This window comes from Penicillium hispanicum, assembly GCF_028827665.1.
Source record: "Penicillium hispanicum strain IBT 35686 chromosome Unknown utg000001l_segment0_segment0, whole genome shotgun sequence".
NCBI classification, from domain to species: Eukaryota; Fungi; Ascomycota; class Eurotiomycetes; order Eurotiales; family Aspergillaceae; genus Penicillium; species Penicillium hispanicum.
The window spans coordinates 1,073,980-1,100,177 of NW_026623193.1; the positions used below are offsets into that span (position 1 = coordinate 1,073,980).

Genomic DNA, 26,198 nt, shown 5'->3' on the forward strand with positions numbered 1-26,198 from the left:
TTGCATTTATTCCGTGGGGAACCCAAGTCCCGACTCTTTTGCGCGCTTCTTCGTTTCGCTACTTTGCGGTAGTGGATTTATTTCATCGCCTGCGCCTTCTACATTGTATTCTGTGTCGCACCGGCTATGCGCATTCGAATCTCGACCACGGTTATTAGAACTGCGATCGATTTCCAGTCACCATGAGCGACATCATCCCGGCGTGGAATATTGTCCACAAACTGGAGAAGCGCCAGCTTCTCGTTGCAGTCAACTGCGTGGCAGCGTTATCGATTCTCTTCTTCGGCTATGACCAGGGGATGATGTCGGGGGTCAACAATGCAAAGGACTACATCGACCTCATGAAGTTCGGCTATACAAAGGTAGAGAACGGCGAGTTGACCCCGGTGGTCACCAATTCGCTGCTACAGGGAGGGATCGTCTCCGTCTACTATCTAGGCACGCTCTTTGGTGGCTTGTTTGGTGGCTGGCTGGGCGATCGCATGGGCCGCATCAAGTCCATCGCCGCGGGTGCTGCTTGGGCCATTTTGGGCGCGAGCCTGCAGTGCTCGGCCCAAAACCACAACTGGATGATTTGTGGTAAGCGTGCGGTCCGTAAGCTGCATGAGCACTGGAATATGACCTGACCGCCATAGCACGCTTTATCAACGGCATCGGAACGGGGATTCTGAATGCGATCGTGCCTGTTTGGGCCACCGAGACCGCTGAACACACCTCGCGCGGACAGTTCATTGCCATCGAGTTCACACTGAATATCTTTGGTGTGGTCCTGGCCTACTGGCTGGAATTTGGCCTGTCATTCATCGATGGCGGCCAGTCGGCTTTCCGTTGGAGATTCCCCATCGCTTTTCAGATCATCTTCCTCCTGATTCTCTTCAGCGCCGTCTGGTTCTTCCCCGAGTCGCCGCGGTGGCTGGTCAAGGTCGGCCGGGATCAGGAGGCCCGGTATATTCTACAGCGCCTGCGTGGTAGCAGTCCCCAGGATCGTGTGAGGGCCGAGGCAGAGTTCTTGGATATCCAGAATATCGCCGAGATGGAAAAGACTGTCGTCCATGGCAATTCGTATCTCTCCATGCTGTTTGACTACAGGTCGGGTGACTTGCATATTGGACGTCGCGTGCAACTAGTGATTTGGCTGCAGATTATGCAGGAATGGGTCGGCATTGCCGGTGTGACGGTCTATGCGCCGACGATCTTCAGCATTGCCGGATTCGACTCGATGAAGAGCCAGTGGATTAGTGGCTTGAACAACATTTTCTACATGGTATGCGCCCACTTTTAGACCCGAGACCGAGTATCTTTACTGATAGCATGGGTTCCAGTTTGCTACCCTAGTTTGCGTCTTCACTCTGGACCGTATTGGCCGTCGATGGACCTTGTACTGGGGCTCAGTGGTCCAGGGCATCGCCATGTTCCTAGCTGGTGGGTTTTCGCGCCTCGCTATCAACGCCAAGGCAGACGGCGACATTGGCCAGGCATCCTCGTATGGCGCGGCAGCTGCGTCGATGATCTTCATTTTCACCTCAACCTTTGGGGCGACCTGGCTGACCGTGCCGTGGTTGTATCCCGCCGAGATCTTCCCTCTGGCCGTCCGCGCTCGCGGTAATGCGTGGGGTGTAGTTGGCTGGAGTATTGGAAATGGATGGCTGGTGAGTGATATTCTGAGCTCATAGTTCTGGAGATACCGATGCTGACACTCACCTTGGAACTAGACCCTCCTGTGCCCGGTGATGTTCAATGCCATCGGCGAGAAGACTCTCTACGTGTTTGCCGCCAGCAATGTGATCACACTGCCGATGGTGTGGGCTCTGTACCCCGAGAGTAACCAGCGTACACTGGAAGACATGGACCTCTTGTTTGCGGCCAAGACGCCGTGGACGTGGGATGCGGAGAAGACCTTTTCTCGCTTGAAGGCCGAGAACCCGGGCATGGTCGAGGCAGTCAGCCGCAATGACAGCGTCGTCGACCCGGAGAAGAAGGTCCTTTCACTTGATGCTGTCGCCGAGCATGTGGATCGCCCTTGATTGGCTGAGCTGGAGCTGGTGTTTCCACGTCGATGTCTACATGAGTACACGGAGAAGCACGCAGGCCTTTAATTAGAACCTCCAATCTATGTCATATGAGATATGAGTCATGTCCAATATGTTGGATTCAACCCTCTTGCAACCAAAAACTATGCAGTGTCCATTTTGGGGTCAATGTAGAAGTGCCAGAAGTATCCGTAGGCCGAAGCGGACGCCGTGATTGGCCACTTTGACAACAATCTTGGTCTTTTTCAAGCTTGCGATGCTTCAGCGTTTCCCATCTATTTTTCATCGCTGCAAACACTACTTTGTCATAAATACTATCCGCACCATCCACCTCTCCCCCGTAAGTCCCAAATCGCGTCCGTTGTGAATCCGACGCGTCGACCGATATCCCCATAGACAGACCGGACCGCGATGCGCTAACCAACGCAGACGTCCACGACATCACCAAAACCATCCAGTGCTTCCAAACCGCATCTGGAAATTCAATCCAGAACATCGACTTCACGCCCCCAACGCCAGAATGGCCTCCACCTCCGTCGCTGGCCCCCAGCCCCAAATGCCCACCCAGAAATGCCTCCGCCGCATCTCGCTCCATCCCACCCTCACTCCCTACCGCCGACGCGTATACCGCGTCCTGCTCTCCGTGCCGGCTGGCCGCTGGACTACGTACTCCGCGCTGGCGGCGTACCTGCACTCCAGCGCGCGGGCCGTGGGCAACGCGATGCGCACGAATCCCTTCGCTCCCGAGGTTCCGTGCCATCGTGTGCTGGCGGCAGACGGCTCGTTGGGTGGGTATAAGGGGGAGTGGCGGGTCAGTTCACATCTGGGGAATGGATCGTTCCGGGATGAGAAGAAGCTGCGGTTGGCGGAGGAGGGTGTTGGGTTTGATGCGATGGGGAAGGCTGAGGGGGTATGTTTTACGGACTTTCAGGACTTGGGAAGTAAACGGTAGTGTGAGGTTTTTTTATCGTGCTATGTGCTTAGGGTTATGTTTTGTTTGGGCGCTTGCGGTGTTGGAATAGCTTCGCGTGGATCTTCTTTTCTTTTTCTTTTTCTCTTTCTTTTCTTTTCTTTTTCTCTTTCTTTTTTTTTCTTCTTTCTTTCTTTTTACAAGCCACACTCGACCTTATCAGACGCACTATTTGGTTGCGGCATATCCTGCGTCTCTTCACCTGCGCATGTCAGATTCCACTCGAATACCAATGCCCTGGCTCGATTGCCAATCGACCCAGCTACCACGAGTGCCACCGGAAACCCGGAAATGAGATCAAAATCAGGAGCAGGTGAAGTGCCTGGCCAATTCACAGATCGAGTGAGCTGGCGCAAGGGTCTGCCTGTGCGAGACATAGCATTTTCTCCTGCATCTCTACCGTCCTACCCTGAAAACTCCACAGTACATGTTGTACAAAGATCTCGAAACCATCACTCATAGTGCATGCCTGAGATGCGCACTTCATCACATCGCCATGCCCCTGGATCTATGCATGTACATGTACATACATACATACAATATATCGGGCCGAGTCGACGGACCCTTCGGATCTCGACCGGTTTGGCGCTGCTGATCCAGTAGTTCCTGCATGCGTCGGAAATTGTTCATTTGCGTTCACCGGACAACTCGATCCACGGGCTATAGTGCGAATCTGGAGGCTATTAAGAGATGGCGGATCGCCAAAGACATCTCGTGACGATCCAATGCCAACATGAGACCAATAATTCTTGGCTTCTTCAGCCTGTTGGTGACGAGCAGTGCAATCAACCCTTTAGATCAGCATCAGCACTCGTCTCCACCAGATTTATATTCGGAAAATTCATCTTCGAAGCTGACAAGACGGTCTGCCGGTCCCTGTCCGGGCAACACCCCCCAGGATCGAAAAGAATGGTGCGGGTTTGACATCCACACGGACTATACCACAGACACACCGGATACGGGCGTCACTCGTGAATTCTGGCTCGAGCTTGACCAAGCCTATCTGGCACCGGATGGACGGTCACGCTGGGTATTGGCCATTAATGGCTCGATCCCAGGCCCGACGCTGGAAGTCAACTGGGGCGACACGGTGGTCGTCCATTTGCACAACAACCTGGGCGATTCGGTCCAAAATGGCACCAGCATGCACTTCCACGGCATCCGGCAGCTGTACTCGAATCCCATGGACGGGGTGGTTTCGGTCACCCAGTGCCCGCTCGCGCCGGGCCACAGCATGACATATCGCTGGCGGGCGACGCAGTATGGGACCACTTGGTACCATTCGCATATTGGGCTTCAGACGTGGGAGGGTGTGTTCGGTGGAATCATCATCCACGGACCCGCCAGTGCCAACTACGACGAGGACAAGGGGGTGATTATGTTGAATGACTGGGATATCGACACGGTCGACGAACTCTGGGATGGTGCCCAGCTTACCGGAGCCCCGAAGCTCGACAACGCCCTCATCCACGGCATGAATGTGTTCGGCGCAGATGGAGATACTAGCCAGACTGGCCGTCGGTTCAACATGTCCATGATACCTGGGAAATCATATCGCCTGCGGCTGGGAAACGCAGCATGCGACACGCATTTCAAGTTCAGCATTGACCATCACCGGCTGACGGTGATCGCCACCGATCTCGTTCCTGTTCAGCCCTACACGACGGATGTGATCGACATTGCAATCGGTAGGCCGCGTTCTGATCCCCATCCTCCATGCAAAAGCCTCACTGTCTGACTCGAGACCCTGTCTACCAACTCTGTCGTCTACAGGGCAGCGCTACGATGTCATCGTCGACGCCAACCAGACCACCGCAGATGCCTTCTGGCTACGCGCCGTACCGCAAACCGCATGTTCCCAGAACTCCAACGTAGACAACATCCGCGGCATCGTATACTACGACCACGCCGACACCACTTACCTCCCCAACACAACAGCACACAACTCTACCAACAGCTGCACCGACGAAGACGCCTCCCGCCTCGTCCCCATCGTCTCGCAACCACTCACCCTCAGCCCAGCCGAGCCCTTCTACAACGAAACCCTCCCAGCAACCGTCACCACCACCGCCCACGCCGTCTTCCGCTGGCAACTAAACGGCACCTCTATGCACCTCAACTGGACCAATCCCACCCTCCACCAGCTACACACTAGCTTGACCTCCAACGCCTCTACCCTATTCTCCCCCGCCAGCGCGAACGCCGCAATCCCCGTCCCCCATCCAAATACCTGGGTCCTCGTCGTCATCGAATCCGCCCTCAACGCGCCGCACCCGGTCCATCTCCACGGCCACGACTTCTACCTCCTCGCCCAGGGACCGGGCAGCTACCAGCCCGCCCAGGGCGACATGCACCGCGCCGCCGGCACCGCGCCCAAGCGCGATACCGCCCTCCTCCCGGCATCGGGACACCTGGCCCTCGCGTTCCGCACGGACAACCCCGGCGCATGGCTGCTGCACTGCCACATCGGGTGGCACCTGGAGATGGGGTTCGCGCTGCAGTTCGTGGAGCGCGAGGCCGAGATCCGGACGCTGCTGGCGGGCGACTGGAGCGGCGCGGCAGATGTCTTGGAGGAGAATTGCGCGGCGTGGGCGCGGTGGTGTTCGGGCTGCGAGGTGATGGAGGACGGGTCGGGGGTGTGAGTGCTATAGACCTTGTTTCTTTGCGCGAGGCGTGTGTGGCTGTACTTAGACGGATGTGTGTGTATATCGCCTATCGAGTATGCTTGTCGTTTGGGCTGTCGATGGGCTCGGGGTGTAACCCAAGGTACGTGGATGGGGTAGCAGTAGAGCTATAGTTGACTGGATGCCGTGGCGTGCCCAGGCGTGTATCAGTGGAGAGACAATGTGCATTGCTCGCGGTGGAGGATGCGATGTGGTCGACGGGATCCGGCGAGACTGTGGTTACATGCATAGTGCAGGCTATAGCTATACACGAGTGCACGAGGTCAATCTTGCAGATGCCGGACAAACACGGTCGACATGATGATTTTTGCTTGTTCCGGAGTGATCGGAAAGCCGATTAAGATTCGCTAGACCCGGTCCATGACTAGAGGCACTGCTCTATAGATTCAAAAAAAAAAAAAAAAAAAAGAAAAAAAAAAAGATAAAGAGAGAAATCAAGAGTGGAAACAAAGAAGGATGGCAGAAGCGCTGGACTCCGACGGACTCTGCTAGGCTCGGTATACAACAGCGCGTCCCGATGTTGATAGACAAGGAAAATATCTTCACGCCAAACCCACCAACGCCCACTTCGCCAATGCACCCAGCCGTGAGCAACTGCAGAGATTCTGTCTCTGCTTCCGATTCCTGCAGGCGCATACCCAAGGCCATTCCTGCATGGATTGCAGAAGGATCGCCTCTAGTCCCGAAGGGGACAACGCGCTTGGGGGCTGGCCAGCCTGGCTCGCTTGGCTGTTGCCCGAGGCCACAGCGAGACGGGGGAGGCAATCGACGCGGGCCTTGGGACGGTATGCGATGCGCGATCCCTCGAAGCCCACAAGCAGCTATACAACTAGGGTTCTTGGCGGATGGACCACTTGCGCTGTCACGGCAGGATTCAAGAGCGCCGATCCAAGGGCGTTCCGCCAGTGCACGAGAGCAGAAATTGGCGCATTTGAGCGGGGATGCCGAGTTGCTCGTCACAGCATCGGCTCTGGTCTAGTGCGGTCGATGGCGGGTGTGGTGTCGATGTGCGCCGTTCCTGGTTCCTGGCAGGATGCGCCGTGCATCGGGTGGCCTGGCTAGGCTGCATACGGAACTTGCGTTGCTGGCCTCAGGGAGACGTCGCTGGGTCCATGAGGGCATCGCGCAGTTCCCTGCTCGTGCGCCACTCGTCCACGGTCCCGAGAGTATATTGCGTGCCCCATGCTCGAAGGAATGTCGCAGGGTTTTAGTTCCGGGACTCGAAGCATGCGGTGGGGAGGATCGCCTTATTGCGACTCGTGAGTCGCTGCGGCCGCCGAGTCAGACAAGTCGAGTGGGTTGGAAGGAAGAGATGGACAGTTGATGTCGGCATGCAATTCTGCTGGATCGATTTCGCCGGGGCTAGACCCCCTCAACCACGTATGTACAGGCAAGTAGGATGAGAAAGAAAACGAAACACCGTGAAAAGCGTTCCCATTCGGACGTGCTTGTCCAATAATCGCTCCCCAAATCGCAAAGGTTCGTGATCGTCGCCTCCGTCGCATATCGTTCCAACCGTGCAGTTGATGGCCCCAGAATGGAAGTCCCGTCTAAACCCGTCAAATCCGTAAAAAAAAAGAAAAAAAAAATCCCGCAGTCTATCCAGAGAAAAGGTGGGAAATGACATAGACACACAAATCGTTGGGAGGGGGAAAAGAGGAACAAGTGGGAGAAACAAAATACAAGAAAAAAAGCAAAAGCCCCGGTCTTCTTTTATACAGGACGGACCAAATTCACAAAGGCGGTCTATAGATGGATCAAGCCAAATGGGAAAAGAGGAAAAAGATGAAACCGATCGCAACAGCGATGGGACAATCAAAGATGCTGACGCCGCAGCTCAAGAAGCAAAGATAGAAATCACAAGGGCGGTCATAAAATCGTAAGAGCGAGAGATCACTTGTAGATCACTGCGAAGATGGGCTGTGCCAGCGAAAGCACTCATGATATGTACTTGGCAGAGCGCTTGAAAGCTCGTCGCTTCGGCACATCCAGATGATGGTAGGAGCGCATATGCTCGACCAAGTGATCCTGGCGCGGAAAGCCATTGCTGCCCTTGCGGGAGCAATGCTCAACGGGGCAATTGCGGAACACGGGGTAGTGCACACTGGTCTGGTGGCGCTTCAGGTCTGCGAAACGCGTGAAAGACTTGCCACAGTCGTTACACCCGAATGGTTTGGTCGGTCTGTTGGGGGCGGGCATGTTAGCGCGTGCGTGGAGAGATGGGAGGCGATGGCAAGCACCACAATGAAGGACTTACTTGGAAGCAGGCGGCGGCGAGTCTGGACATGAGTCCTCGCAAGGGCCGATGGGGTAGCTAGGCATGGGAACCTCCTCAGGGAGGTTCCAGCTGCTACTCCCCCCACAGGAGCTGTCGCACGAGCTACCGCAGTTGCTGCTGGCGGAGCTGGGCACACTGGGCACGCTGGTGGCCATCGGGCGCACATCGTAGAAGGAGAACTCGGTACTGACGGGGGAGTAGACATAAGGTGAGCTGGTGAAGGTGAAGACCTCCGGTCCAACCTCGGGCACTCCGAACGGACTCGCAGGATCCACGTCGCACAGGTTGTCATAGACGGGCTGAGGCCCGTAGAAGAAGAAATCCATGCCGCCAGGCGACGAGGAGTAAGAAGAGTCTGAGTAACTGAAGGGAGACTGCATGGTGTGTGGTGGAGAAGTAAGAGGAGGGAGAGTGCCTGGGCTGGATGGATGCGATGGAGAGGTGCGATCTACTTCAGTTAAAAAGGATTGGGGACGGGGAGGGGGGCTAGAGATTCTAGAAGGCCGGGAGAAGATCGCTGGGACACTAAAAGAGGGAACTTACTATCATGAGACGCTGGACCGAATCCTTCTGAAGCTGGTGCTAGTAGATGCTTGGTGGATGGGGGCGGGCAGATGCAGGTCCAACTCGTCGCTAGCGGATGTGCGTGATAACGCACCCTCTGGACTCGGTGACCTTGACGGCACTCTCCCTCATCTTTCGCTTGCGATGGCTCAGCCATCACCCTCGTACAACGAAGCGCATGACGATGCAAGCATCCCACGAGTCGCGCGACGATCCTCACGTCTGGGGAAGGCAGCAGCAGCAAGAGCTCCCAGCGGCGCCAACCACGAGCCGAACCTCGCATTCGCACCAGAAGATACCAAGAAGGCCCAAGGCCGAGCCCTCTGGATGGCTTCAATCTGCGACGCACGGTGACTGGCCAAGATGCACCTTGCGCCCCCCGCCGCTGGCAGTCTGGCAGCGTCATTGGGGGAGATCACCGCATTGGCTGCGGGAATTTCTGCAAACTCGCGGATCCTCGACACTGCATTAGCGTCTGGATTCCCCCTCCCCAAGTGCTCCCAAGTGCTGACTTCTGTTAGCGTGACGCGACGAAGCTTCCATGTCCCTTCTAGCGTCAGGCCCCGTCGAACAACCCGAGTTCAGCTGGTGCTGATTGGCGCCGCCCGTCAGAGGTCAAGGCTCAAGTGTCGAAGACGGGGGGCCATGCCCTCCACCAGGATTGGCCCCGATAAGCTGCGCGATCAGAATGGAGGGAAGGAAAGCGAGCGAGAGCGGTCAGGCGCTCGATCCTCCCACGTCGGCTTCCTTCTGACTCGCCTGTGCTCTCACCACACGGCCGATCCTCGCTCGTTTCTGTGTCATGGAGCCTGCCTAGCGTGCTTCTGGAAGCCTTCTAGCGTCGTCTGGTGGAAATCCTTCGTGGCCCCCTCAATGCGGTGTCCTGCCGGTTTTGGCGTCATCGAGGGCCCTCGTTTCACATTGCTGCGGTGGCGTTGTGTCCAGAACGTCAAGTGTTTTTTGGTCTTCGACTCTCCTGCTCGAGGTGCTACGTGCCGAGGATGCTTGCCCAAACCGAGCAACGTGAAGCGCACCGCATCTCTCACAATCAGTTGCGAACGCCAGAGCAGAAACCTCTTCTCTCGATCGGCATCCTCTGCTCGTTGTACCGTGGATCGCCAAGATCCATCTCAGCCAACGCAGTTCCCAATCTGGGGATGGACGGATCGACACCAATGATATAATGTGAGATGCCAACCCACACAGCCCCTTGTTTTTTTTTTCTCGGCGCTGTCGTTCTCTGATCCCGGCCTTCTAGAAAAAAAATCCCGCAGTTAGTGAGGCGCTAAGAAAAGCGGGCTGACCCGCCCACGCTATGATGCAGCCGGCTCCAACAAAGGCGACTTCGTCACAGCCCCGATCGACGTGAGTGGCCGATGGAGGAACAGCGAATCGCTCCGTGGTGGGTCGCCTTGTTGACGCTCTTCTGCCGTGCATCCTGAGCCCCACGGCCGATATCTCATGCGATCATACTGCTGTCGTCTCTCGTCTCGACCGGTTTAGTGCGCCGAAGCTACCGAAGGTACCTTTGCCCGGGCATTTATCTGCGCATCGATGTTATCGACAGGTACCCGTATCGGGGCACAGTTCGATACCCCGGAATGATGCACCTCCCTCACAAGACTACGATATACGATACTACGGCACAGGCCACGTAGACACCAATACTAACGTCCTATGCTCGCACACCATGGTTCATTTCACGAACACCGGCTGGGATAACTCAAAATAGCACACAACTCCCATGTCCCTGAGGCCCATTCGTTGTACTCATTGCCCGATACCGGTCCTTGCCAAACAATAGCAGGGGAATAAAAAAAGGGGGGGGGGGGGGGAAGGACGAATCAGAACATCGAAAACTCCCCGAACCCATCCTTCCACCTCACGTCTATTCCGGTTTTTCCTACAAAAGAAGATTGCCCTTTTGGGCGTTCCCGGTCATAGCGCCGGAGGGGGTTGGAGGGGCCCTTCACGGGAGGCTATTTCTTCACCTGCCGCTCAAGGGGAGTCGCATGCCAGAAGGACGGATTATAACTCGTCCTCGAGATATTTGTACACAAACTTGAAATCAGCCTTGCGCCGGTTCATCCTGTCGGGCAAAATAGTGAGCACGTGCCATCTTCTAGAACCCATCCTTATCGGATGGACTCGTCAAGGGAGAAAAAGAAGGAAGAAAAAATAAAACTTACCATGTACTCTCGTAGTCGAAGAATCGGTACGTCCCCTGTTCAAACTCCTCCGTGATGTTCTTCGGCTCCTCATGCCGTTGGAACCATGTTTGGTATTGCTTGTGGAAGCGCCAACTTTGGTTCTTGAGCGCTTTGGCCGCTAGATATTGCTGATAGGACCCTTGCCGATAGTAGAAGAGATAGAACAGGGTGTCGGTGTCGATCCGCCCCGTATCGTACAGTCGGGGATCATCAAAGATGGAAAGTGGCTCCTGTGGGTAATAGAGAGGGGTGTTGTAAGGGTTCTGCGGCTTGTAATGACGCGGCTTCTCGGCGTCCCCGGGCTCCGGACATGTTGTCAATGATGAGGCCAAGAGTCGCTGGGCAGATGGTGACGGATTGGTTGTCGCCCGTTGTTTGGTCAACTCAAACGACTGAATCAATTCCTGCAGGCCCGGAGGTAAGTGGAATATTGATTCGCCACTCTCGCCATCCTTCGTTGTCTTGCCATTGGCTGATGGAAGCTCCTTGGCGGATTCTGCCTTATCTGCAGGCGCTGGTGATGATGTGCTGGAGATCCCTGCACCGGCGGGTGTCTTTGATCGTCCAGCTCCACTCACCTCATCTGACGATGCGGCCACTGCTGCCACCGTCTTGGCAACAGGTTGCACCGAAGCCACAATTGGGGATGCTGTAGAAGAAGCCTTGGATACGGGCAGGGCAGTCGAAAAGGCCGGACTAGTGCCTGGTGGAGGAGGGAGAGGCAAAATGCCAACTCCATTCCTGTCACTTGCAGCGGCGGCGGCGGCGGCAGATGCATACTTGAGGGTTTCACCAGGCAACCGAGTCGGCAATGGCGCGGGCTTCATGCCTGAGGCCGCATTGGATGAAGCAGACGGATGGAGCGTAGCGAGGACAGGCAATGGCGATTTCATCTGTGCCGATGGTCGTCTTGTCGTGGGGGGATCTGCCTTGGGCTTTGGTTTGGGCTCTGGCTCTTCATCCTGGACGGATTGAGCATCTTGAGATGATACGCGATCGTTCTCTGCACCCAAGCCAAACTGGACTTCCACATCATCGCCGATGTTCAAGTCGTCGTAGAGTGTCTCATCCTCCCCAGAGTAGTCGACACTATGCCCTTCTTCGACATAGTACTTGATACTCTCCTTGAGATCTTGCACTTGGGTCACCTCCAAATTGCCATTTTGAAGCGACCGAAGTAGGAATTCGAGCTTATTGACATGCCACTTATGCCGCTCCGTTACTCGCGAGATATCGGCCAACCGATTCGCCTTGCTGACATCCTTTTTCCCCTTCTTCATTTGAGCGTGGAGCGTCTCTTCCTCGGCCTCCATGGCCTCGATCTTCTGTTGAAGTTCATCCACCATCGAGGCTAGAAAGTCGCATGATTCCACCTTCTCCTTCTCCTTCGGGTCGAGCCGTGATGCCGCTGATAGACCTTCCTTAGAGTAGGCTTTTGTCTTCATTTCCTTCTCCACGGCCTTGAATTGCTCCATGCACTGTTCGAGTCGTTAGTCCGCCCGATGCTGTAGTCCTAGGATTGGCTGTCAATAGCAGCCTACCGTTTCAATCGCCTTCCGCTGCTCAATCAGCGGGGCTTTATCCTTCACTTCATTACCCGCCGCCCATGTTTTGATCTGATCCCGAAACCTTTGCAGCTTCTTGATCTCGCGCTTAAGGTTCTCCTCGAGCTTATCACGCTGAGTGGGATTTGTGGCAGAGCGGATTTTGTCGTAGATGCCCTCGAATGTCTGAATGCCTTCCGCGACTTTCTTGAAGGTCTTATCAATCTCTTGCTGTGTTTTCCGGGACGTCATGGTGTACCCATTCGGTGTGGACGGTTCCGTCCACTGGCGTGCGTAGCGATGCGGTGGGGATGGATTCGAGAAGTGCCGGCGACCAAGGGAGCCGACGCTTTACAATCAATGGAGCGGAGGTAGAGTGTTGCTATGACACGGTGTCGCCGGGAAGTGAGGTCAAGGGAGAGAGTGGAGAGCCGTGCAAGTCGGTTCATCTGCTTCAACTGGAAAGCTTCGTGGTTGCCTTTTACGGTAGGCGGTCTCGGGCGGCGAGCGCGAAAGTCGGGGAGAAGCGAGAGGCGAGAGACCCTCGACGGTGACAACGTTGTCTTGCAATTCTGGTTGAACCTGGAGGCAAAGACCCCAGACAACTTATTGGTGTGCAGTTTAGCGTTGGACGCGTCACTCAACGCGATCGCCCGTTCGTGACTGCTTCCACCCCACAGACGAGGGTTCGTTCGCCCGATGTGGCGGCTTCTGATCTGGGGTTACTTTGGCTAATGCTTAAATCTACTCTATCCAGACGATTCCTCCGCTGCTCAACAGTATGAAAGGTGTGACAATTTGCATCTACAATTAAAAGTTAATGTACTCGAGCTAAGAGAAAACCCCTCCTAGTCGTGATTCAAAGAGTCAAGTCGGCCTCGGTCACAGTCGATGAAGAGTTGATCTCGGCGATCGGCAAAGGACTCCTGGTCCTAGCGGGCGTTGGCAAAGAAGACACCATGAAGGAGGCAGAGACTCTGGTGAATAAGGTGCTCAAGGCCAAATTCTGGCCGGACGAGAATGGAGGACAAGTGAGGCTCTCGCGCAACCGCTTTCCGCTCAATGGACGAGCACTGACGGGGTTCGCAGTGGAAGAAGAACGTCCAAGATATCGGGGGCGAAGTACTCTGCGGTAGGTATATCAAATCAATGCTCACGGCTCTCTTCGATTCATGACTCATGGAATGGCGACCAGTCTCCCAATTTACCCTCTACGGCAAGATGAAGAAAGGCAACAAACCCGACTTCCATGACGCCGCCGATGCCCAGACCGCGCGCAAGATCTACGACCACTTTTACACCAAGATGCGCGATTCCTACGTCCCGGACCGTGTCAAGAACGGCGTGTTCCAGGCCATGATGGACGTCGAGCTGAAGAATGATGGGCCGGTGGGTGTCGATTACCGCAGTGAAGATGCGGCGGTACATACTTTGCCTTCCTGGCTCCCTCCACGCCGCCATTGACCTTGTGCTGATGAATAGCTTGCCGCTTGCAGGTTACGATCGAGATCAACACCAACCTCCCCAAGAAAGAGCCCAAGGAGCCGAAGAATGAGGGCGACAAGGACAAAGAGAGCGGGGACGGGTCGGAGCCGACAAGGCAGACCTTCGAGTTTAAGCTGCCGGCGGAATTGCTGCAATAATGGAAATTCACGAGAAATCGTGTCATGAGCCACGTCCTGTACATATACGCAGTTGTTAGATAGTGATTACTCGATACCCGGGGTGGTGCATCCAAGAACGGCGTCTATATTTTTTTTTGGGGCGGATGGAAGCTTCCTGAAGAACGAGACTCCCCATACCAGTAGTCGGTCCCCCACCACGAACTTCCCTTCTTCCCAACTTCTGATAACAAGAGGTCCTCTCTTCCTTTTTGCACTCCCCATTCTTCTCCACTTTTCTGTTTCCTCTACCTCCGTTATTATCTTCGATCTCTCAATCCTTCGTCAACCGTCATGGCGGGATCTCAGCGTACGTGCCTCCGAATGCCATCGCGGGGTCGATCCACCCGAGCGATGCAAGAAATTGTCTTTCGCTAACCCATGACCTTCAGAGCGCGCTCGCGTTTTCTTTGACATTAAGATCGGCGAGCAAGATGCCGGTCGCATTGCATTTGAACTGGTAAGCTGGTCTATAGAGTGCTTCCAAGCTGGACCTCGGCGCTAACTGCTCACCTCGCACAGTTCAACGATGGTACGACATTGAACCCTGTACCGCAACGCAATTGAGCGTCACTAACTCCGACAACTAGTTGTTCCCAAAACCGCGGATAACTTCCGAGCTTTGTGCACTGGCGAGAAGGGCACTGGCACCCAGGGCAAGCCATTGACCTACAAGGGTATGTCTTCAACGCCCCCCCGCGTGGATCGCATGGATGGACATCCCACTCACCTCTTCCACCACCAGGCTCGATCTTCCACCGCGTGATCAAGCAGTTCATGATTCAGGGTGGTGACTTCACCGCATTCAACGGCACCGGCGGCGAGTCCATCTACGGCGAGAAATTCCCCGATGAAAACTTCGACCTCAAGCATGACCGTCCTTTCCTGCTCTCCATGGCCAACTCCGGCCCCGGTACCAACGGCAGCCAGTTCTTCGTCACGACCGTCCCGACCCCGCACCTGGATGGCAAACACGTCGTCTTTGGCGAGGTGATCAACGGCAAGAGCGTTGTGCGCAAGATTGAGAACATGCAGACCCAGTCCGACAAGCCCAAGACCGACGTCGTCGTGGTGAACTGTGGCGAGCTTACCGGCGAGGACTATGAAAATGCCAACAAGCGCGTGCAGGACGCCACTGGCGACCCATACGAGGACTTCCCGGAGGACCACCAGGGTGAGCAGCTTACTGCTCCTCTCGGTTTCAAGATCGCGTCCGATCTGAAGGCTTTTGGTAACGACGCTTTCAAGAAGGGCAATCTGCAGCTCGGCCTTGACAAGTACCAGAAGGGCCTTCGCTACTTGAATGAGTTCCCGGAGCCCGCTGACAATGACCCCAAGGAGCTGGGCGAGCAGATGAAGGCGCTCCGGTTCACCCTACACTCCAACTCATCCCTGCTGGCCAACAAAACCTCCCAGTTCCGCAGCGCACAGACCTGGGCCTCGTATGCGCTCCAGGTTGCTGATGCTGGTAAGGCCAAGGATGCCGACAGGGCCAAGGCCTACTACCGCCGTGCTCTCGCCAACGTGGGTTTGCGAGAAGAGGACGAGGCACTCAAGGATCTTCAGGAGGCCCTGAAGCTGGCACCCGGCGATGCGGCCATCACCAACGAGATCAACTCGGTCAAGAAGGCCGTCAAGGACCGCGAGGCCAAGGAAAAGGCTGCTGCCAGGAAGTTCTTCTCGTGAAGCCTTCTCATTTCTTTCTTCTTTGCAATACGATTCACGACGTGTTTCTCCTATCCCATGATGCATGATGTATGATAACACATCATTGAAGCAAATATAACTCGCTTCCCGAAGACGTTTCTGCTCTTTATTCGCTGTCATTTGTGATGTCTGTAGGTCCTTCTGTTTTGCCATTTCTCCATTTCAAAGGCTAGAAATGCTACTCAGTTGAGGTATTGGAATCATGTTCAAGGTTTGCATCAAGCATCTGATGTCGGCCAGGGATGTTCACTCCGCAACCTCCACCACCAACTTCGTACAACTCACGCCCCGGACTAACACATTCAATCCAGCATTAATCACCCTCAGCCCCTTTCCCACGACTCTCGGCTCCGGACTCGGCCTGATAGTGCCGCTGGCCAACTTCTCCGTGGGCCAGGTCCCCATCCAATACCGGAACTGAGCCAACCTCTCCCCCTCGTCCGCCGACGGCACCACAAAGATGGTTTCCACCCCGTCCACTTCCTCCGCATCGGGAGGGATCACCGGCGCCGACCCAATCTTCGCCTTCTGCTTCTCCCCCCGTTGATCATCCCCGACAAAGGCCTTCAGCACGGCCTGACATGGCGCCAACTGCCCCGTGGCCAGAAAGCAGTGCCGAATCACTAGGCCGTCCTCCCTAGCCGCCGAAACAATCGCATCCGCCACCTGCGGCTCTCTGTAATCGAAGACACGATCCGCGCCCAGGGAGCCGACGTACGCCTGATTCGCCGCGCCAGCCGTGGCGTATACGGCGGCGAAAGAAGAGTCGCAGTCGTCCCGCAGCATTCGAGCGCTTTGCACGCCCATCGTGCCCACGCTAGAGGACGCGCCCCAGATTAAGAGGGCGTCTCTCTTCTGCTCCTTAGTTTCTGCATCGGAAGACGCAGTTGCTTCTCCTACCCGTGGAATCCCCATCGCATCCCACGCGTTCAAGGGTACTTCCACGGCGACGGGCAAGGTTGCCGCTTGGTTCCACGACAGATCCTCCGGAAGGGGCAGTGCGTGCTGCCAGGGGACGAGGCAACGCTCCTGGAAGGCGCCGTAGTCGGGGTCGCAGGACTTCCAGACGGAGGCGGCGTACGCGGCGACGCGGGTGATGCCTGGCTGGAAGAAAGGGCCCGGATGTCCATCGTTCGCACGAACGGGGACCCCGTCGCCGACCTCGAGGACGAGCCCCGAGATGTCGAAGCCAATGACCGTCGGGTAGCTGGGGATGAAGAGGCCTTGGCCACGCATGAGGCCGTCTGCCGGGTTAAGGGCGACGGATTTGACCTCGACAAGGAGCTCGCCTGGGCCTGGGCTCGGCGTGCGGCGGGCTTGAATCTCGAAGGGCTCGCCCTTTGCGAGAGAGACAGCGGCGAGGTGGGTGGTCATCCTGGGCTGCTGGTGTGAATGGGGGCGTTCGAGGCGTGGAATATGATGCGGACCGAGTGTGGTATTCGAGTTCAAGTTTCATGCGTTGGATGCTATTAGCAGTAGCCTTTCGTAGGAGATCGAGGAATCCCTTCTTCTTATACCTTCCGCCATCATTCCAGTGAATCCCTCGATCTTGCGTTTATAGATGGCGGACGGGTTGCAGCCAATCAGCGCCTTCTGCAGCCGAGCAACAGCTAGCGTGAAAGGCGGAAGACCCGAGCGAAGGTTAGGCTGATGGACGAACCTCCTTCACGTTGAATTACCATCAAACTCGAGCTAAAAAAATCCCTCACAGCCAAGCTATCTAGCGCAAGGCAATGAATCATACGTCAGGAACGAATTCGAGTCGGCGGAGGTCGAGATTTGGCTGTCGCAATTGCAAGCTTCGAAAGGTCAAGGTGGGTGGCCGTCGGCTGTCCATAGTCTGGTGTGCTTATCTGACCAGCAGGCCTGGTCTTACTAGTGCGACGAAGGCAAGCCACAGTGCAAGAGATGCTGTTCATTTGGAGTTTTCTGCAATTTCATGTCGAATATCCCCGACCTTCAGCCCGTCGCTGCAGACAAGGGGCGGCCATTGGTGGCTCGAAGAAGAGCCGAGCCTCAGCCGTCTCTCACAAATGCCGTCTGGACATCGGACGCATCCACGTCCTTTCAATTGAACGCAAGGTGTCAAGACTTTATAACCCGATATCTGGGGCGAAGTCTCATTACCCCAGATGACTCTAATATGGTCCAAGTTAATAGCAAGCTCTTAGAGCTAGCCTTCGCCGTATGTTGTATGACGTCCGTCCTGTCCCATCGGGATAGAATGGATGATATCCATGGCAACGGACTGAACTAACATATCATTGACAGTACCCTTTCTTAATGCACGCATCTTTAGGCGTGGCCTTGACATATGACCGCCATCTTAATGCCTCTTTAGGCTGCCGTCGCACTCTAGAAGAGTGTTATCACTGGTCTCAGAGCACAGCCCTCTTCAACAAGCGGCTAAGGGAGCCAATTGAAGCGCAAGATAAGGATCCCATGTGGGCTACGGCGGCGGCGCTGGTGATCTTAACCTTCTCGTCCCCCGATGCCAGCACACCGGAACAAGCATGGCCGCTCAAGTCCTCCGACTTCTCCGAACTGGACTGGCTACGTATGAGCCAGGGTAAAATGTCATTGTGGCACATACTCAACCCGCTGCGACCGGATAGTCTATTCCGCGTCATGGCGGCGACTTTTGCTGATATGCATTCACCACTGCCAGAGGGAGGCATAGATGGTATACCACGGGCTGTGGCTGCCGTGTGTAATCTCACCGACTCTTCTTCGTCGGAAACAAATCCGTATTTCCATGCTGCCCACGCGGTCTCCCAGATTCTGGACATCCCGGATAGTGAGGTCACAACAGGACCAATCCAGCTTTTCATGCGGAGCATCCATGGCCCTTTCGAAAACTTGCTTCGGAAAAAGGACCCTGCGGCGCTGCTGTTGCTCTATCTATGGTATCGCAAAGCAAGTCGCAGTATATGGTGGATTGAACTGAGGGCGAGAGTGGAGTGCCCTTCGATCTGTCTGTATCTGCGACGATATCATGAAGAAAATGCCGCTGTGCAGGCATTCCTTCCGGGAGGAGCTCTCGCCAATAGGTGGAATTAGTCAGGCTGTTCAGCTTTCACCTCTTGGACGTCCTCTCTGGTATTGTTTATGAAGCACTGCAGTCCGAGTAGCCAGAGAGGCTGCTAAATTAGTAACTTCCCGTTTACACATGCAAGCCAATCCAGGTGGACAGTGATGGGAACATCAGTGAATACGCCGATTGAGCAGGCCAGGAAACAGTTGCAATGAGAAGCAGCCCCAGCGTTCGTTTCGTTATTTGGATAGCCCTTGAAGCGTGCGCGGTCTGGTGTTGAAGAGACGCGACAATGGTTGAGCTGATTCGTGGGCTTTGGCCGATTCGTTCACGGTGACCAGACCGATCTTGCAGCGCATCAAGTCCAGAACAAGGGATCTAGAGAGATGGGATCCAAGCGACGCCATCGACAGTACTGGACTGCAAGGAACCGTGGTCCACAGTTCCAACTAGGGGACTGATAAGACTAACGGAGATGGCGGTGCGGAGAAGTGGGAAGGCTTTTGGATACTCTGTCTTTCTCCGCCAAACTGCCAGTCTACCCACCCGACTTGCCGACAGCGAGCGAGAGACGTTATCATGGGGACACCACCGCCGCTCAGCTCGACTTCTTCAATCCTGATCGTAGGCGCAGGCACTTGGGGATGCTCGACGGCTCTCCATTTGGCTCGCCGGGGATACAAGAATGTCAAAGTGCTGGATCCCTATCCGGTCCCATCGCCGATCGCTGCCGGGAACGATGTCAACAAGATCATGGAGCACAAGGAGCTGAGACGTATGATTGCAGCCTTGCACATCACTTTTATTCTGGAATCATTATCAGACTAATAGTATGTAGTTGCACAACCGGATGAAAAAAGTGTCGCGTTCGCAACCTGCACGCGGGCAGCACTGAAAGGCTGGAAGACCGACCCGGTGTTTCGGCCATACTTCCACGAGACGGGCATGATTGTCTCGGGGAACACGCCCGAGCTGATACAGCACATCGAAGAAGAGGAGATCGATCCATCCGACGCCGATTTTGTGAAGCTCGAAACAGCGGAGGATTTCCGCGGTATCATGCCAGAGGGGGTCTTGACGGGGGAGTTCCCCGGTTGGAAGGGCTGGTTCAGCAAGAGCGGCGCTGGATGGATCCACGCCCGCAAAGCGATGGTCTCGACATACAACGAAGCTCGGCGTTTGGGCGTGGATTTCATCACCGGCGTCCCATCCGGCCACGTCGTGGCTTTGGTGTACAAGGACGGGGATGTAGTCGGAACTCGGTCTATAGATGGCACGACCCATCTCGCAGACCATACCATTCTGGCAGCTGGAGCGGGCAGCGATCGCCTGCTCGACTTTGAGAAGCAGCTGCGCCCAACAGCCTGGACATTGAGTCATATCCGCATGGCGCCGGAGGAAGCCCGACGATATCGGAATCTGCCCGTCCTGTTCAACATCGCGAAGGGGTTTTTCATGGAGCCTGATGAGGACAAGCACGAGCTGAAAGTATGCGACGAGCACCCGGGCTATTGCAACTTGGTCCCTGACCCAGACCACCCGGGCGAGGAAAGGAGCGTACCCTTCGCAAAGCACCAGATTCCCCTTGAAGCCGAGACGCGTGCGCGGGACTTTCTGCGTGACACGATGCCACACCTTGCGGACCGTCCGTTTTCCTTTGCTCGAATCTGCTGGGATGCAGACACCCCCGACCGGGCATTTCTAATTGACCGACATCCTAGACATCCGTCTCTGGTGGTGGCCGTGGGCGGATCGGGAAATGGGGCGATGCAGATGCCCAGTATTGGCGGGTTCATTTCAGACGCGCTGGAAGGAAATCTACAGAAGGAGCTAAAGCATGTCGTCCGCTGGAGGCCTGAAACAGCCGTGGATCGAGATTGGCGTTCCACGCAGAACCGCTACGGAGGCCCTTTCAAGGTGATGGATTTTCAGGACGTGAAGGAGGATGAGTGGACACGCATCATCGGAAGAGAGGAAAGTGAGATATGACAGAGTAGCTACATTCTTCGAGAGCATAACGGATTCCCCATAGACTCAAACTACTCGCTCGTGAAGGCACAGGCGCCCATATCTAGCTTGATCAGATCAGCCTCGGGTCTAATATCAAAATCAAAGATATCCATCGGGACTCCGAGGGTTGTGCATGCGTTCGGGATATCCACGATGCCAGCAATATGCCCCTGCACGGGCGCGCAACTAAGCAGCAGATAGATCTGATAGTCGCTGTACCCATAGCGCCGAAGATACTCGATGACACGCAGACAGGTCTGCCTGTACGCCACCGTTGCGTCCATATAATGCTGCTTACCCTGTTCATCGACAGAGAAGCCTTCAAAAGTGAGGTAACGCCCGGGTCCAAATTGAGGCTCTACGGGCCCGGCATGGAAGATGGGCGACTTCATGTCCAGCTTCGCCATGCCGTTCTTGATGACCGTGAACTTGAGAGTGATCACACCTGCCATCTCAATGGCACCGCAGAAGGAAATCTCGCCGTCGCCCTGCGAGAAATGCAGGTCACCTACGGAGAATTTGGCACCGGGCACATGGACGGGCAGGTAGATCTTGGAGCCCCGGGAGAGATTCTTGATATCGCAATTGCCCCCGTGCTCGGGACGACCCTGTGGTATGAATTGATGAGCCTGTGCCGCGGGGATTTCGACCATGGGTTCGAGCCTACCGGAATGGTTCTAGCTCCCTCTTTTGCCACTCTTTCCTTGATATCTTCTGGGGAGCGGCCGGCATGCGCATTGACGGGCTGTGGCGGCTGCGCAACGATGCGATCCGCAACGGTATTTGCAGCAATGAGCTCGCCTTCGCGGCGGTTCCATTCAGCCAGGATTTCAGCCGAGGGTGCACACCCCAAAATGCCAGGGTGAATTAATCCGGCGAAGCGCACATGGGGGATATGCCGAGACGAGCAAAATATTCCCTCAAAGTCCCAGATTGCCTTGGCTCTGCGGGCTGTAACATCAGAACGGGCATCACGTCCGGGGAGGGTGCTGAAACGTACGCTTTGGGATACAGCTCATCCAGAAAGCCTCCTCCATTGTGACGATCGAAAACGCCGGTGAATCCCCAAGGCTGGTCCTGGAAGGGTTGCACATCCTGGATCTCGACGAGTAAGACATCGCCCGGCTCGGCCGTCTCAATGTCGAATGGTCCCGAGAGATAGTGGATCTCGGTCAGATCGACATTCTTCACGTCGTCGGCCGAGTCGTTGTTCTGAATCTGCCCGCCTGTCCAGTCGAGACACTCGATCTTGACCACTTCATTGTTGGCAATCTTGCCACAGGCCGGGACTATCGATCTGGTTAGTATGGAATACTCTTGGGACGTGTAGGCTTGATTGTGACATACTGTCGGGATGCCACCGGTTCTAGAAAGATCAGCCAACTGCGTCGCTCATGCTTATGTGGAAATGACATACATGCAATCCCGGCTGCTCCCTCGCATGCCTATCGAGGTCGACTTTCAGAGCCGTGCGAATCCCTTTGGCACCCATGGTTATCGGGGCTATGTGCTTTTGTCAGGCACGCGTGTCTGAGGGGAGTCCTCTCAATAGCAATCGATCGGTTCAGATACTGGTATCTGAACTATGGACCGGAGATCAAAAGAAAATGCAAAGAGAAGTAAGTTGGAGATTGCAGGTCGCAGACGTCGGGGAAACGGAGGAAGATAAGGACGCGGCTTCTCCGCAGAGGGGTAGTTTATAGTAAGCCTCGTCTTATCTCTCCAACTCGAATGCGTCACCCGGCCACTTGATATGCCAATTGAAGACACGCAGGCATGTGGATGGAGTGCGAACTACAGTGGGGCTCAACCAACCGAGTGGATGCAAAATACCCATGGGTTTCTTGAATACGAGATGCCGGGGGTGTCTCCAAGAAGGCTTAGGGATTTATCTGGCTATGTCATTCACAACAAAGTCTTTCCAAGAATCTACACTGATAGAGTGTTATCATAGCGAGGGCTTGACGGCTTCTATGATCGATGTCTGAGGGAGGCTCAGAGGTGATGACTTTATCCTGATTTCCATATCCTTCCATGCTCGACTGGATATACTAGATCATAATACATGTAGATAAGTACATGAAAACGCTGGATGAGGTCCGATTGGCTTCGCCAAACAGAAAATCTCTCCTCGAGCGCTTTTTAGTGATAATCGCATGCTCCATTCAATATTTTTCGCAAACGCAGCCTTCAGGAGAGCCCAAGCCTTCCAACCTGTTGATCGTAACAGCTAAGACATCGCCTGTGCTGTCCAACTCGGGTTGGTTCTCGGCTTGCCTGTTGGTAGTTCCTTGGCAGCCTGCGAAGCCTGCGTTGGGGCTTGCGAGCCCTCTTGGAGATGGGCTTGAAGTTGTCAGTCATTATCCTATCAATCTCCTCGAGGGTAGAGACAGACCCGATGTTGATACTTGGGATGAAGGGTATTCTGATGATTTCTGTGGTAGAGAAAGCAGTCAAATCATGAGAAGCAGCTCCAAAGACATCTTTAAGTGTTGAACTAGGTATATACCGAAGGGATTGCACCACGACAGGTTGCGATGCTTGGTTGTGGGAATGCCGAGGAGAGGAATGGTGGTATGAGACGACCAGTGGACAGAGCGGAGGTCTTCAACAGTAGCTTTCTGTGTTTTGTACTTATCATCAGTATCATTACGTCAACTTAGCCGGTAGAATGGATTCAAGATACAGACCAGTCTTATAGCATGGATTCTGAGCCGTGAACTGCAGGGGTAGAAGGGTTGAGTGTGGTGGTGACCAGTGAGGTGAGTGAAGAGGCAGAGTTGCTGAGAGATCTTACTGTAAACTGATAGACATGGCTTAGTCTTGCAGATTTGCTCATTGAGCAAGGAAGGTCTCACCAGGAAATAGACACCTGATGCTGCTCCAACAGAAATGGAAGTCTTGGCTAAATTGTATCCTCCAACTATTCACTTCTATTATTGCATTTTGCATTTGGTAGCTACTAATGAGACCGTCAATTTACACTTTATCCATCAAGTTTGTTCTTTACATGTTGGAAATGGGCATGAAGTTCTGCGCTAGCTCTTTGCTAGTATGAACTAGATGCAACTATTTAGCCACAAATGGCATACAAATGAATAGAAAGTTACAAATTCATGAATGGGCGGCTTTGCTAATATCCAAGCTCAATAAATGGACTACATGCAGCGATACCTTCAAGCCTGTGGCATTGGCAGGAATCCATGCTGTCCACACCAGCGCGGGGCGGGGCCAAGATGGGGCGGTGCATCTCGAATGTTGCCTTTCAGCCTCACCAACCTCACCTGCCTCGCGCAGTATTTCAGTCCTCCAGCTCATCCAAGTCGAAGGAACTGGTGGCTCTGCACCAACTCATATACCATGCCTTTTCTGGTCGACTTCCCAACGGAGATCTTGTTGGCGATCACCGAGTATCTCACATCGACCAACGATCTTTGGGCTATCTCTCTCGCCAGTCATCGTTTCTATGCAATCACCAACGAAAAGCTGTACAGAAAAATCTCACAGGAGATCCAGTCACCATCCTCACACGTCAGAACTACAGTTCTTCATTGGGCCGCAGAGAACGGCCAAGTGGCATGTATCCGCAGGTTACTGCAAGCTGGTGTGCCGCCTGCCCCGTCTGTGACGAAGGGCTGGCATCCCATTATCCTGGCCGCGGAAAATGGACACGCAGATGTCGTGCGCGCTTTTCTAGATTTTGGCGTTGATGCGAGTCCTCCGACCGCCTTCCACACATTCAAACATTTTGCGAATCCGTTGACGGTGGCAGCAAAGAATGGACACGAGTCAGTCGTCAGCTTGTTGATCGAAAAGGGGGCGGATTTGGAATTCACGAGTCAAAAAATCGAGATTCGGCAGCCCCTGTCTCTGGCAACAGAGTCTCGCCATGCATCAGTCGTCAAGCTGCTTCTCGACCACGGATGCAATCCTCTCACGCCAGACTACAGCCCCCACGGCCCCAGTGGGAAATCTGCGTTTACGATTGCTGCAGGTTGTGATTTGGATATTCTTCGAACGTTCCTCGATCGAGGCACCGAGCCAAATTTCTCTGACCCGGCATATGGCTATCATGAACCACTCATGCGAGCTTTGGAGAATAATGACTTGCCATTGGCGAAATTTCTCCTTGGACATGGAGTTAAGCCAAGTTTGCGACTTGACGACCAAGAAAATCCTATTGACGAAGACGAGCTCGACGTGGCCGACATGCTTAAAGAAGACGCTTTCTACCAATTCAGCCGTCTCGCAGGCAGAGGCCCTGAGGAGACGAAGCTCTTTGAAGAAAACATTGATGTGAATAATATCATTGAGGGCAACTCTCTGCGCCCAATTATCCTCCTGATGGCTGGTGCCGCAACAGGTGGCTACGAAAGTTTGATGAGGCGTTTGCTAGATGTGGAGTGGACCTCGAGAGAGCCAACTGTTCAGGTCAGTCAGTGGAAAAGACACCTAAGCTTTTGCCTCTTGAGGGCGGTCAAACACAACCATATCACGATTGTGAATCTACTTTTGGATCACGGCACCAGCCCGAATGAGGCGGCAGATGACGAGCCAGATTGGGACTTCTTCCCTGGGTACGACAATGCACCGATAGTGGAAGCGGCCGATCAAGGATATCTCGCGATGCTGAAATTGCTTCTTGACCGGGGAGCAAACCCGTTTCCCAATCACGACGTTACCCCGTTTATGAAGATCACTTCTCATTCGCCCATCTCCGAACGAGATCTTGAAATAATTCGATTACTTATGGAGAGAGATATTCTCTGCCCAAAGGAAGGTCTCGATAGTAACGTGCTTGTGCCGGCTGCCGCAGCCGGGATAAAGGTCTTTGAGATGGCCTTGCAGCATACAGGAATCGAGCTTCAGGCTGGCAACTCTGAACACGAATCTGCTATGAGCACAGCAGTTCGGTCCTGCAACACTGCCATTATGGAGAAGTTTTTGCAAGCCGGGTTCAACCCCAATGCCAGAGACGACGAAGTCAACGGTAGGCCGCAAGGATATCTATGCCTGGCGGCATCGGGAGGACGTCCTACCGCAGATATTGAGTCAGCTATTGATCTTCTGTTGAAGTACGGGGCGGACTTTGAGTGGCGAGCCCCTAGAACCGGAATAACGCCTCTTTTCAGGCTGAACCGATTCTCCGTCACTAGAGACAAGCCTGGTTATCCTTCCAAGCAAGTGGAAGCTATTCGGATATTTTTAAAAAAGGGGGCCAGCGTCTTCTCTACCTGCAAGTGTGGGAAAACCCTGCTGGAGAAAGCGGCAAGCAGGGCCCAGTATCCCATCATCAGGACTGTTTTGGGATTCATTGATGCAAAGGACATACCCCTGCATCAGGCCAAACCCATGGTTGATGCCGCTGCTGCAGTCGCGGTTAATCAAGTGGTCACTGACATGCTATCCTGTTGGTACTGGCGTCGTGTATATCCGTGCCCGCAAGATTGATAATGGTTCTTTTGGGGTTGGCTTGCACTTTTGGCGCGTATGTATACACTCCCAA

The 26,198-nt window shown here is 54.6% G+C and overlaps 14 protein-coding genes across 14 annotated transcripts; 9 read left to right on the top strand and 5 right to left on the bottom strand.

Moving 5' to 3' along the window:
- Nucleotides 1-182: 182 nt before the first annotated feature.
- On the top strand, nucleotides 183-2,024 carry N7459_000434 (uncharacterized protein; the record flags this gene model as incomplete). Its single annotated transcript, XM_056939619.1, has 4 exons — nucleotides 183-579; nucleotides 636-1,264; nucleotides 1,323-1,649; nucleotides 1,713-2,024. 4 exons carry the CDS (start codon nucleotides 183-185, stop codon nucleotides 2,022-2,024), a joined length of 1,665 nt encoding a protein of 554 aa, XP_056803899.1.
- Nucleotides 2,025-2,550: 526 nt separating this feature from the next.
- On the top strand, nucleotides 2,551-2,982 carry N7459_000435 (MGMT family protein; the record flags this gene model as incomplete). The annotated part of the gene is made up of 1 exon (XM_056939620.1): nucleotides 2,551-2,982. The coding sequence occupies one exon, from the start codon at nucleotides 2,551-2,553 to the stop codon at nucleotides 2,980-2,982; it is 432 nt and encodes a 143-aa protein (XP_056803900.1).
- A 751-nt stretch (nucleotides 2,983-3,733) lies between these two features.
- On the top strand, nucleotides 3,734-5,642 carry N7459_000436 (uncharacterized protein; the record flags this gene model as incomplete). The annotated part of the gene is made up of 2 exons (XM_056939621.1): nucleotides 3,734-4,688; nucleotides 4,774-5,642. 2 exons carry the CDS (start codon nucleotides 3,734-3,736, stop codon nucleotides 5,640-5,642), a joined length of 1,824 nt encoding a protein of 607 aa, XP_056803901.1.
- Nucleotides 5,643-5,712: 70 nt separating this feature from the next.
- N7459_000437 (uncharacterized protein) lies at nucleotides 5,713-5,913 on the bottom strand (the record flags this gene model as incomplete). The annotated part of the gene is made up of 1 exon (XM_056939622.1): nucleotides 5,713-5,913. One exon carries the CDS (start codon nucleotides 5,911-5,913, stop codon nucleotides 5,713-5,715), a length of 201 nt encoding a protein of 66 aa, XP_056803902.1.
- A 1,709-nt stretch (nucleotides 5,914-7,622) lies between these two features.
- On the bottom strand, nucleotides 7,623-8,342 carry N7459_000438 (uncharacterized protein; the record flags this gene model as incomplete). Its single annotated transcript, XM_056939623.1, has 2 exons — nucleotides 7,623-7,866; nucleotides 7,942-8,342. 2 exons carry the CDS (start codon nucleotides 8,340-8,342, stop codon nucleotides 7,623-7,625), a joined length of 645 nt encoding a protein of 214 aa, XP_056803903.1.
- Nucleotides 8,343-8,889: 547 nt separating this feature from the next.
- Nucleotides 8,890-9,705, top strand: N7459_000439 (uncharacterized protein; the record flags this gene model as incomplete). Its single annotated transcript, XM_056939624.1, has 1 exon — nucleotides 8,890-9,705. The coding sequence occupies one exon, from the start codon at nucleotides 8,890-8,892 to the stop codon at nucleotides 9,703-9,705; it is 816 nt and encodes a 271-aa protein (XP_056803904.1).
- An 849-nt stretch (nucleotides 9,706-10,554) lies between these two features.
- N7459_000440 (CNOT2/3/5 family protein) lies at nucleotides 10,555-12,532 on the bottom strand (the record flags this gene model as incomplete). The annotated part of the gene is made up of 3 exons (XM_056939625.1): nucleotides 10,555-10,615; nucleotides 10,716-12,214; nucleotides 12,278-12,532. The coding sequence occupies 3 exons, from the start codon at nucleotides 12,530-12,532 to the stop codon at nucleotides 10,555-10,557; spliced, it is 1,815 nt and encodes a 604-aa protein (XP_056803905.1).
- Nucleotides 12,533-13,061: 529 nt separating this feature from the next.
- Nucleotides 13,062-13,923, top strand: N7459_000441 (D-aminoacyl-tRNA deacylase; the record flags this gene model as incomplete). Its single annotated transcript, XM_056939626.1, has 5 exons — nucleotides 13,062-13,068; nucleotides 13,133-13,311; nucleotides 13,370-13,412; nucleotides 13,476-13,702; nucleotides 13,777-13,923. The coding sequence occupies 5 exons, from the start codon at nucleotides 13,062-13,064 to the stop codon at nucleotides 13,921-13,923; spliced, it is 603 nt and encodes a 200-aa protein (XP_056803906.1).
- Nucleotides 13,924-14,235: 312 nt separating this feature from the next.
- Nucleotides 14,236-15,627, top strand: N7459_000442 (peptidylprolyl isomerase; the record flags this gene model as incomplete). Its single annotated transcript, XM_056939627.1, has 5 exons — nucleotides 14,236-14,251; nucleotides 14,334-14,401; nucleotides 14,464-14,473; nucleotides 14,532-14,618; nucleotides 14,687-15,627. 5 exons carry the CDS (start codon nucleotides 14,236-14,238, stop codon nucleotides 15,625-15,627), a joined length of 1,122 nt encoding a protein of 373 aa, XP_056803907.1.
- A 267-nt stretch (nucleotides 15,628-15,894) lies between these two features.
- On the bottom strand, nucleotides 15,895-17,022 carry N7459_000443 (zinc-binding alcohol dehydrogenase family protein; the record flags this gene model as incomplete). Its single annotated transcript, XM_056939628.1, has 1 exon — nucleotides 15,895-17,022. One exon carries the CDS (start codon nucleotides 17,020-17,022, stop codon nucleotides 15,895-15,897), a length of 1,128 nt encoding a protein of 375 aa, XP_056803908.1.
- A 359-nt stretch (nucleotides 17,023-17,381) lies between these two features.
- Nucleotides 17,382-18,708, top strand: N7459_000444 (Zn(II)2Cys6 transcription factor domain-containing protein; the record flags this gene model as incomplete). The annotated part of the gene is made up of 3 exons (XM_056939629.1): nucleotides 17,382-17,462; nucleotides 17,528-17,833; nucleotides 17,920-18,708. The coding sequence occupies 3 exons, from the start codon at nucleotides 17,382-17,384 to the stop codon at nucleotides 18,706-18,708; spliced, it is 1,176 nt and encodes a 391-aa protein (XP_056803909.1).
- A 553-nt stretch (nucleotides 18,709-19,261) lies between these two features.
- N7459_000445 (NAD(P)/FAD-dependent oxidoreductase) lies at nucleotides 19,262-20,671 on the top strand (the record flags this gene model as incomplete). The annotated part of the gene is made up of 2 exons (XM_056939630.1): nucleotides 19,262-19,457; nucleotides 19,521-20,671. The coding sequence occupies 2 exons, from the start codon at nucleotides 19,262-19,264 to the stop codon at nucleotides 20,669-20,671; spliced, it is 1,347 nt and encodes a 448-aa protein (XP_056803910.1).
- A 50-nt stretch (nucleotides 20,672-20,721) lies between these two features.
- On the bottom strand, nucleotides 20,722-22,184 carry N7459_000446 (acetamidase/formamidase family protein; the record flags this gene model as incomplete). The annotated part of the gene is made up of 5 exons (XM_056939631.1): nucleotides 20,722-21,300; nucleotides 21,360-21,636; nucleotides 21,693-21,981; nucleotides 22,040-22,058; nucleotides 22,110-22,184. 5 exons carry the CDS (start codon nucleotides 22,182-22,184, stop codon nucleotides 20,722-20,724), a joined length of 1,239 nt encoding a protein of 412 aa, XP_056803911.1.
- A 1,868-nt stretch (nucleotides 22,185-24,052) lies between these two features.
- On the top strand, nucleotides 24,053-26,143 carry N7459_000447 (uncharacterized protein; the record flags this gene model as incomplete). Its single annotated transcript, XM_056939632.1, has 1 exon — nucleotides 24,053-26,143. The coding sequence occupies one exon, from the start codon at nucleotides 24,053-24,055 to the stop codon at nucleotides 26,141-26,143; it is 2,091 nt and encodes a 696-aa protein (XP_056803912.1).
- Between the last annotated feature and the right edge of the window lie 55 nt (nucleotides 26,144-26,198).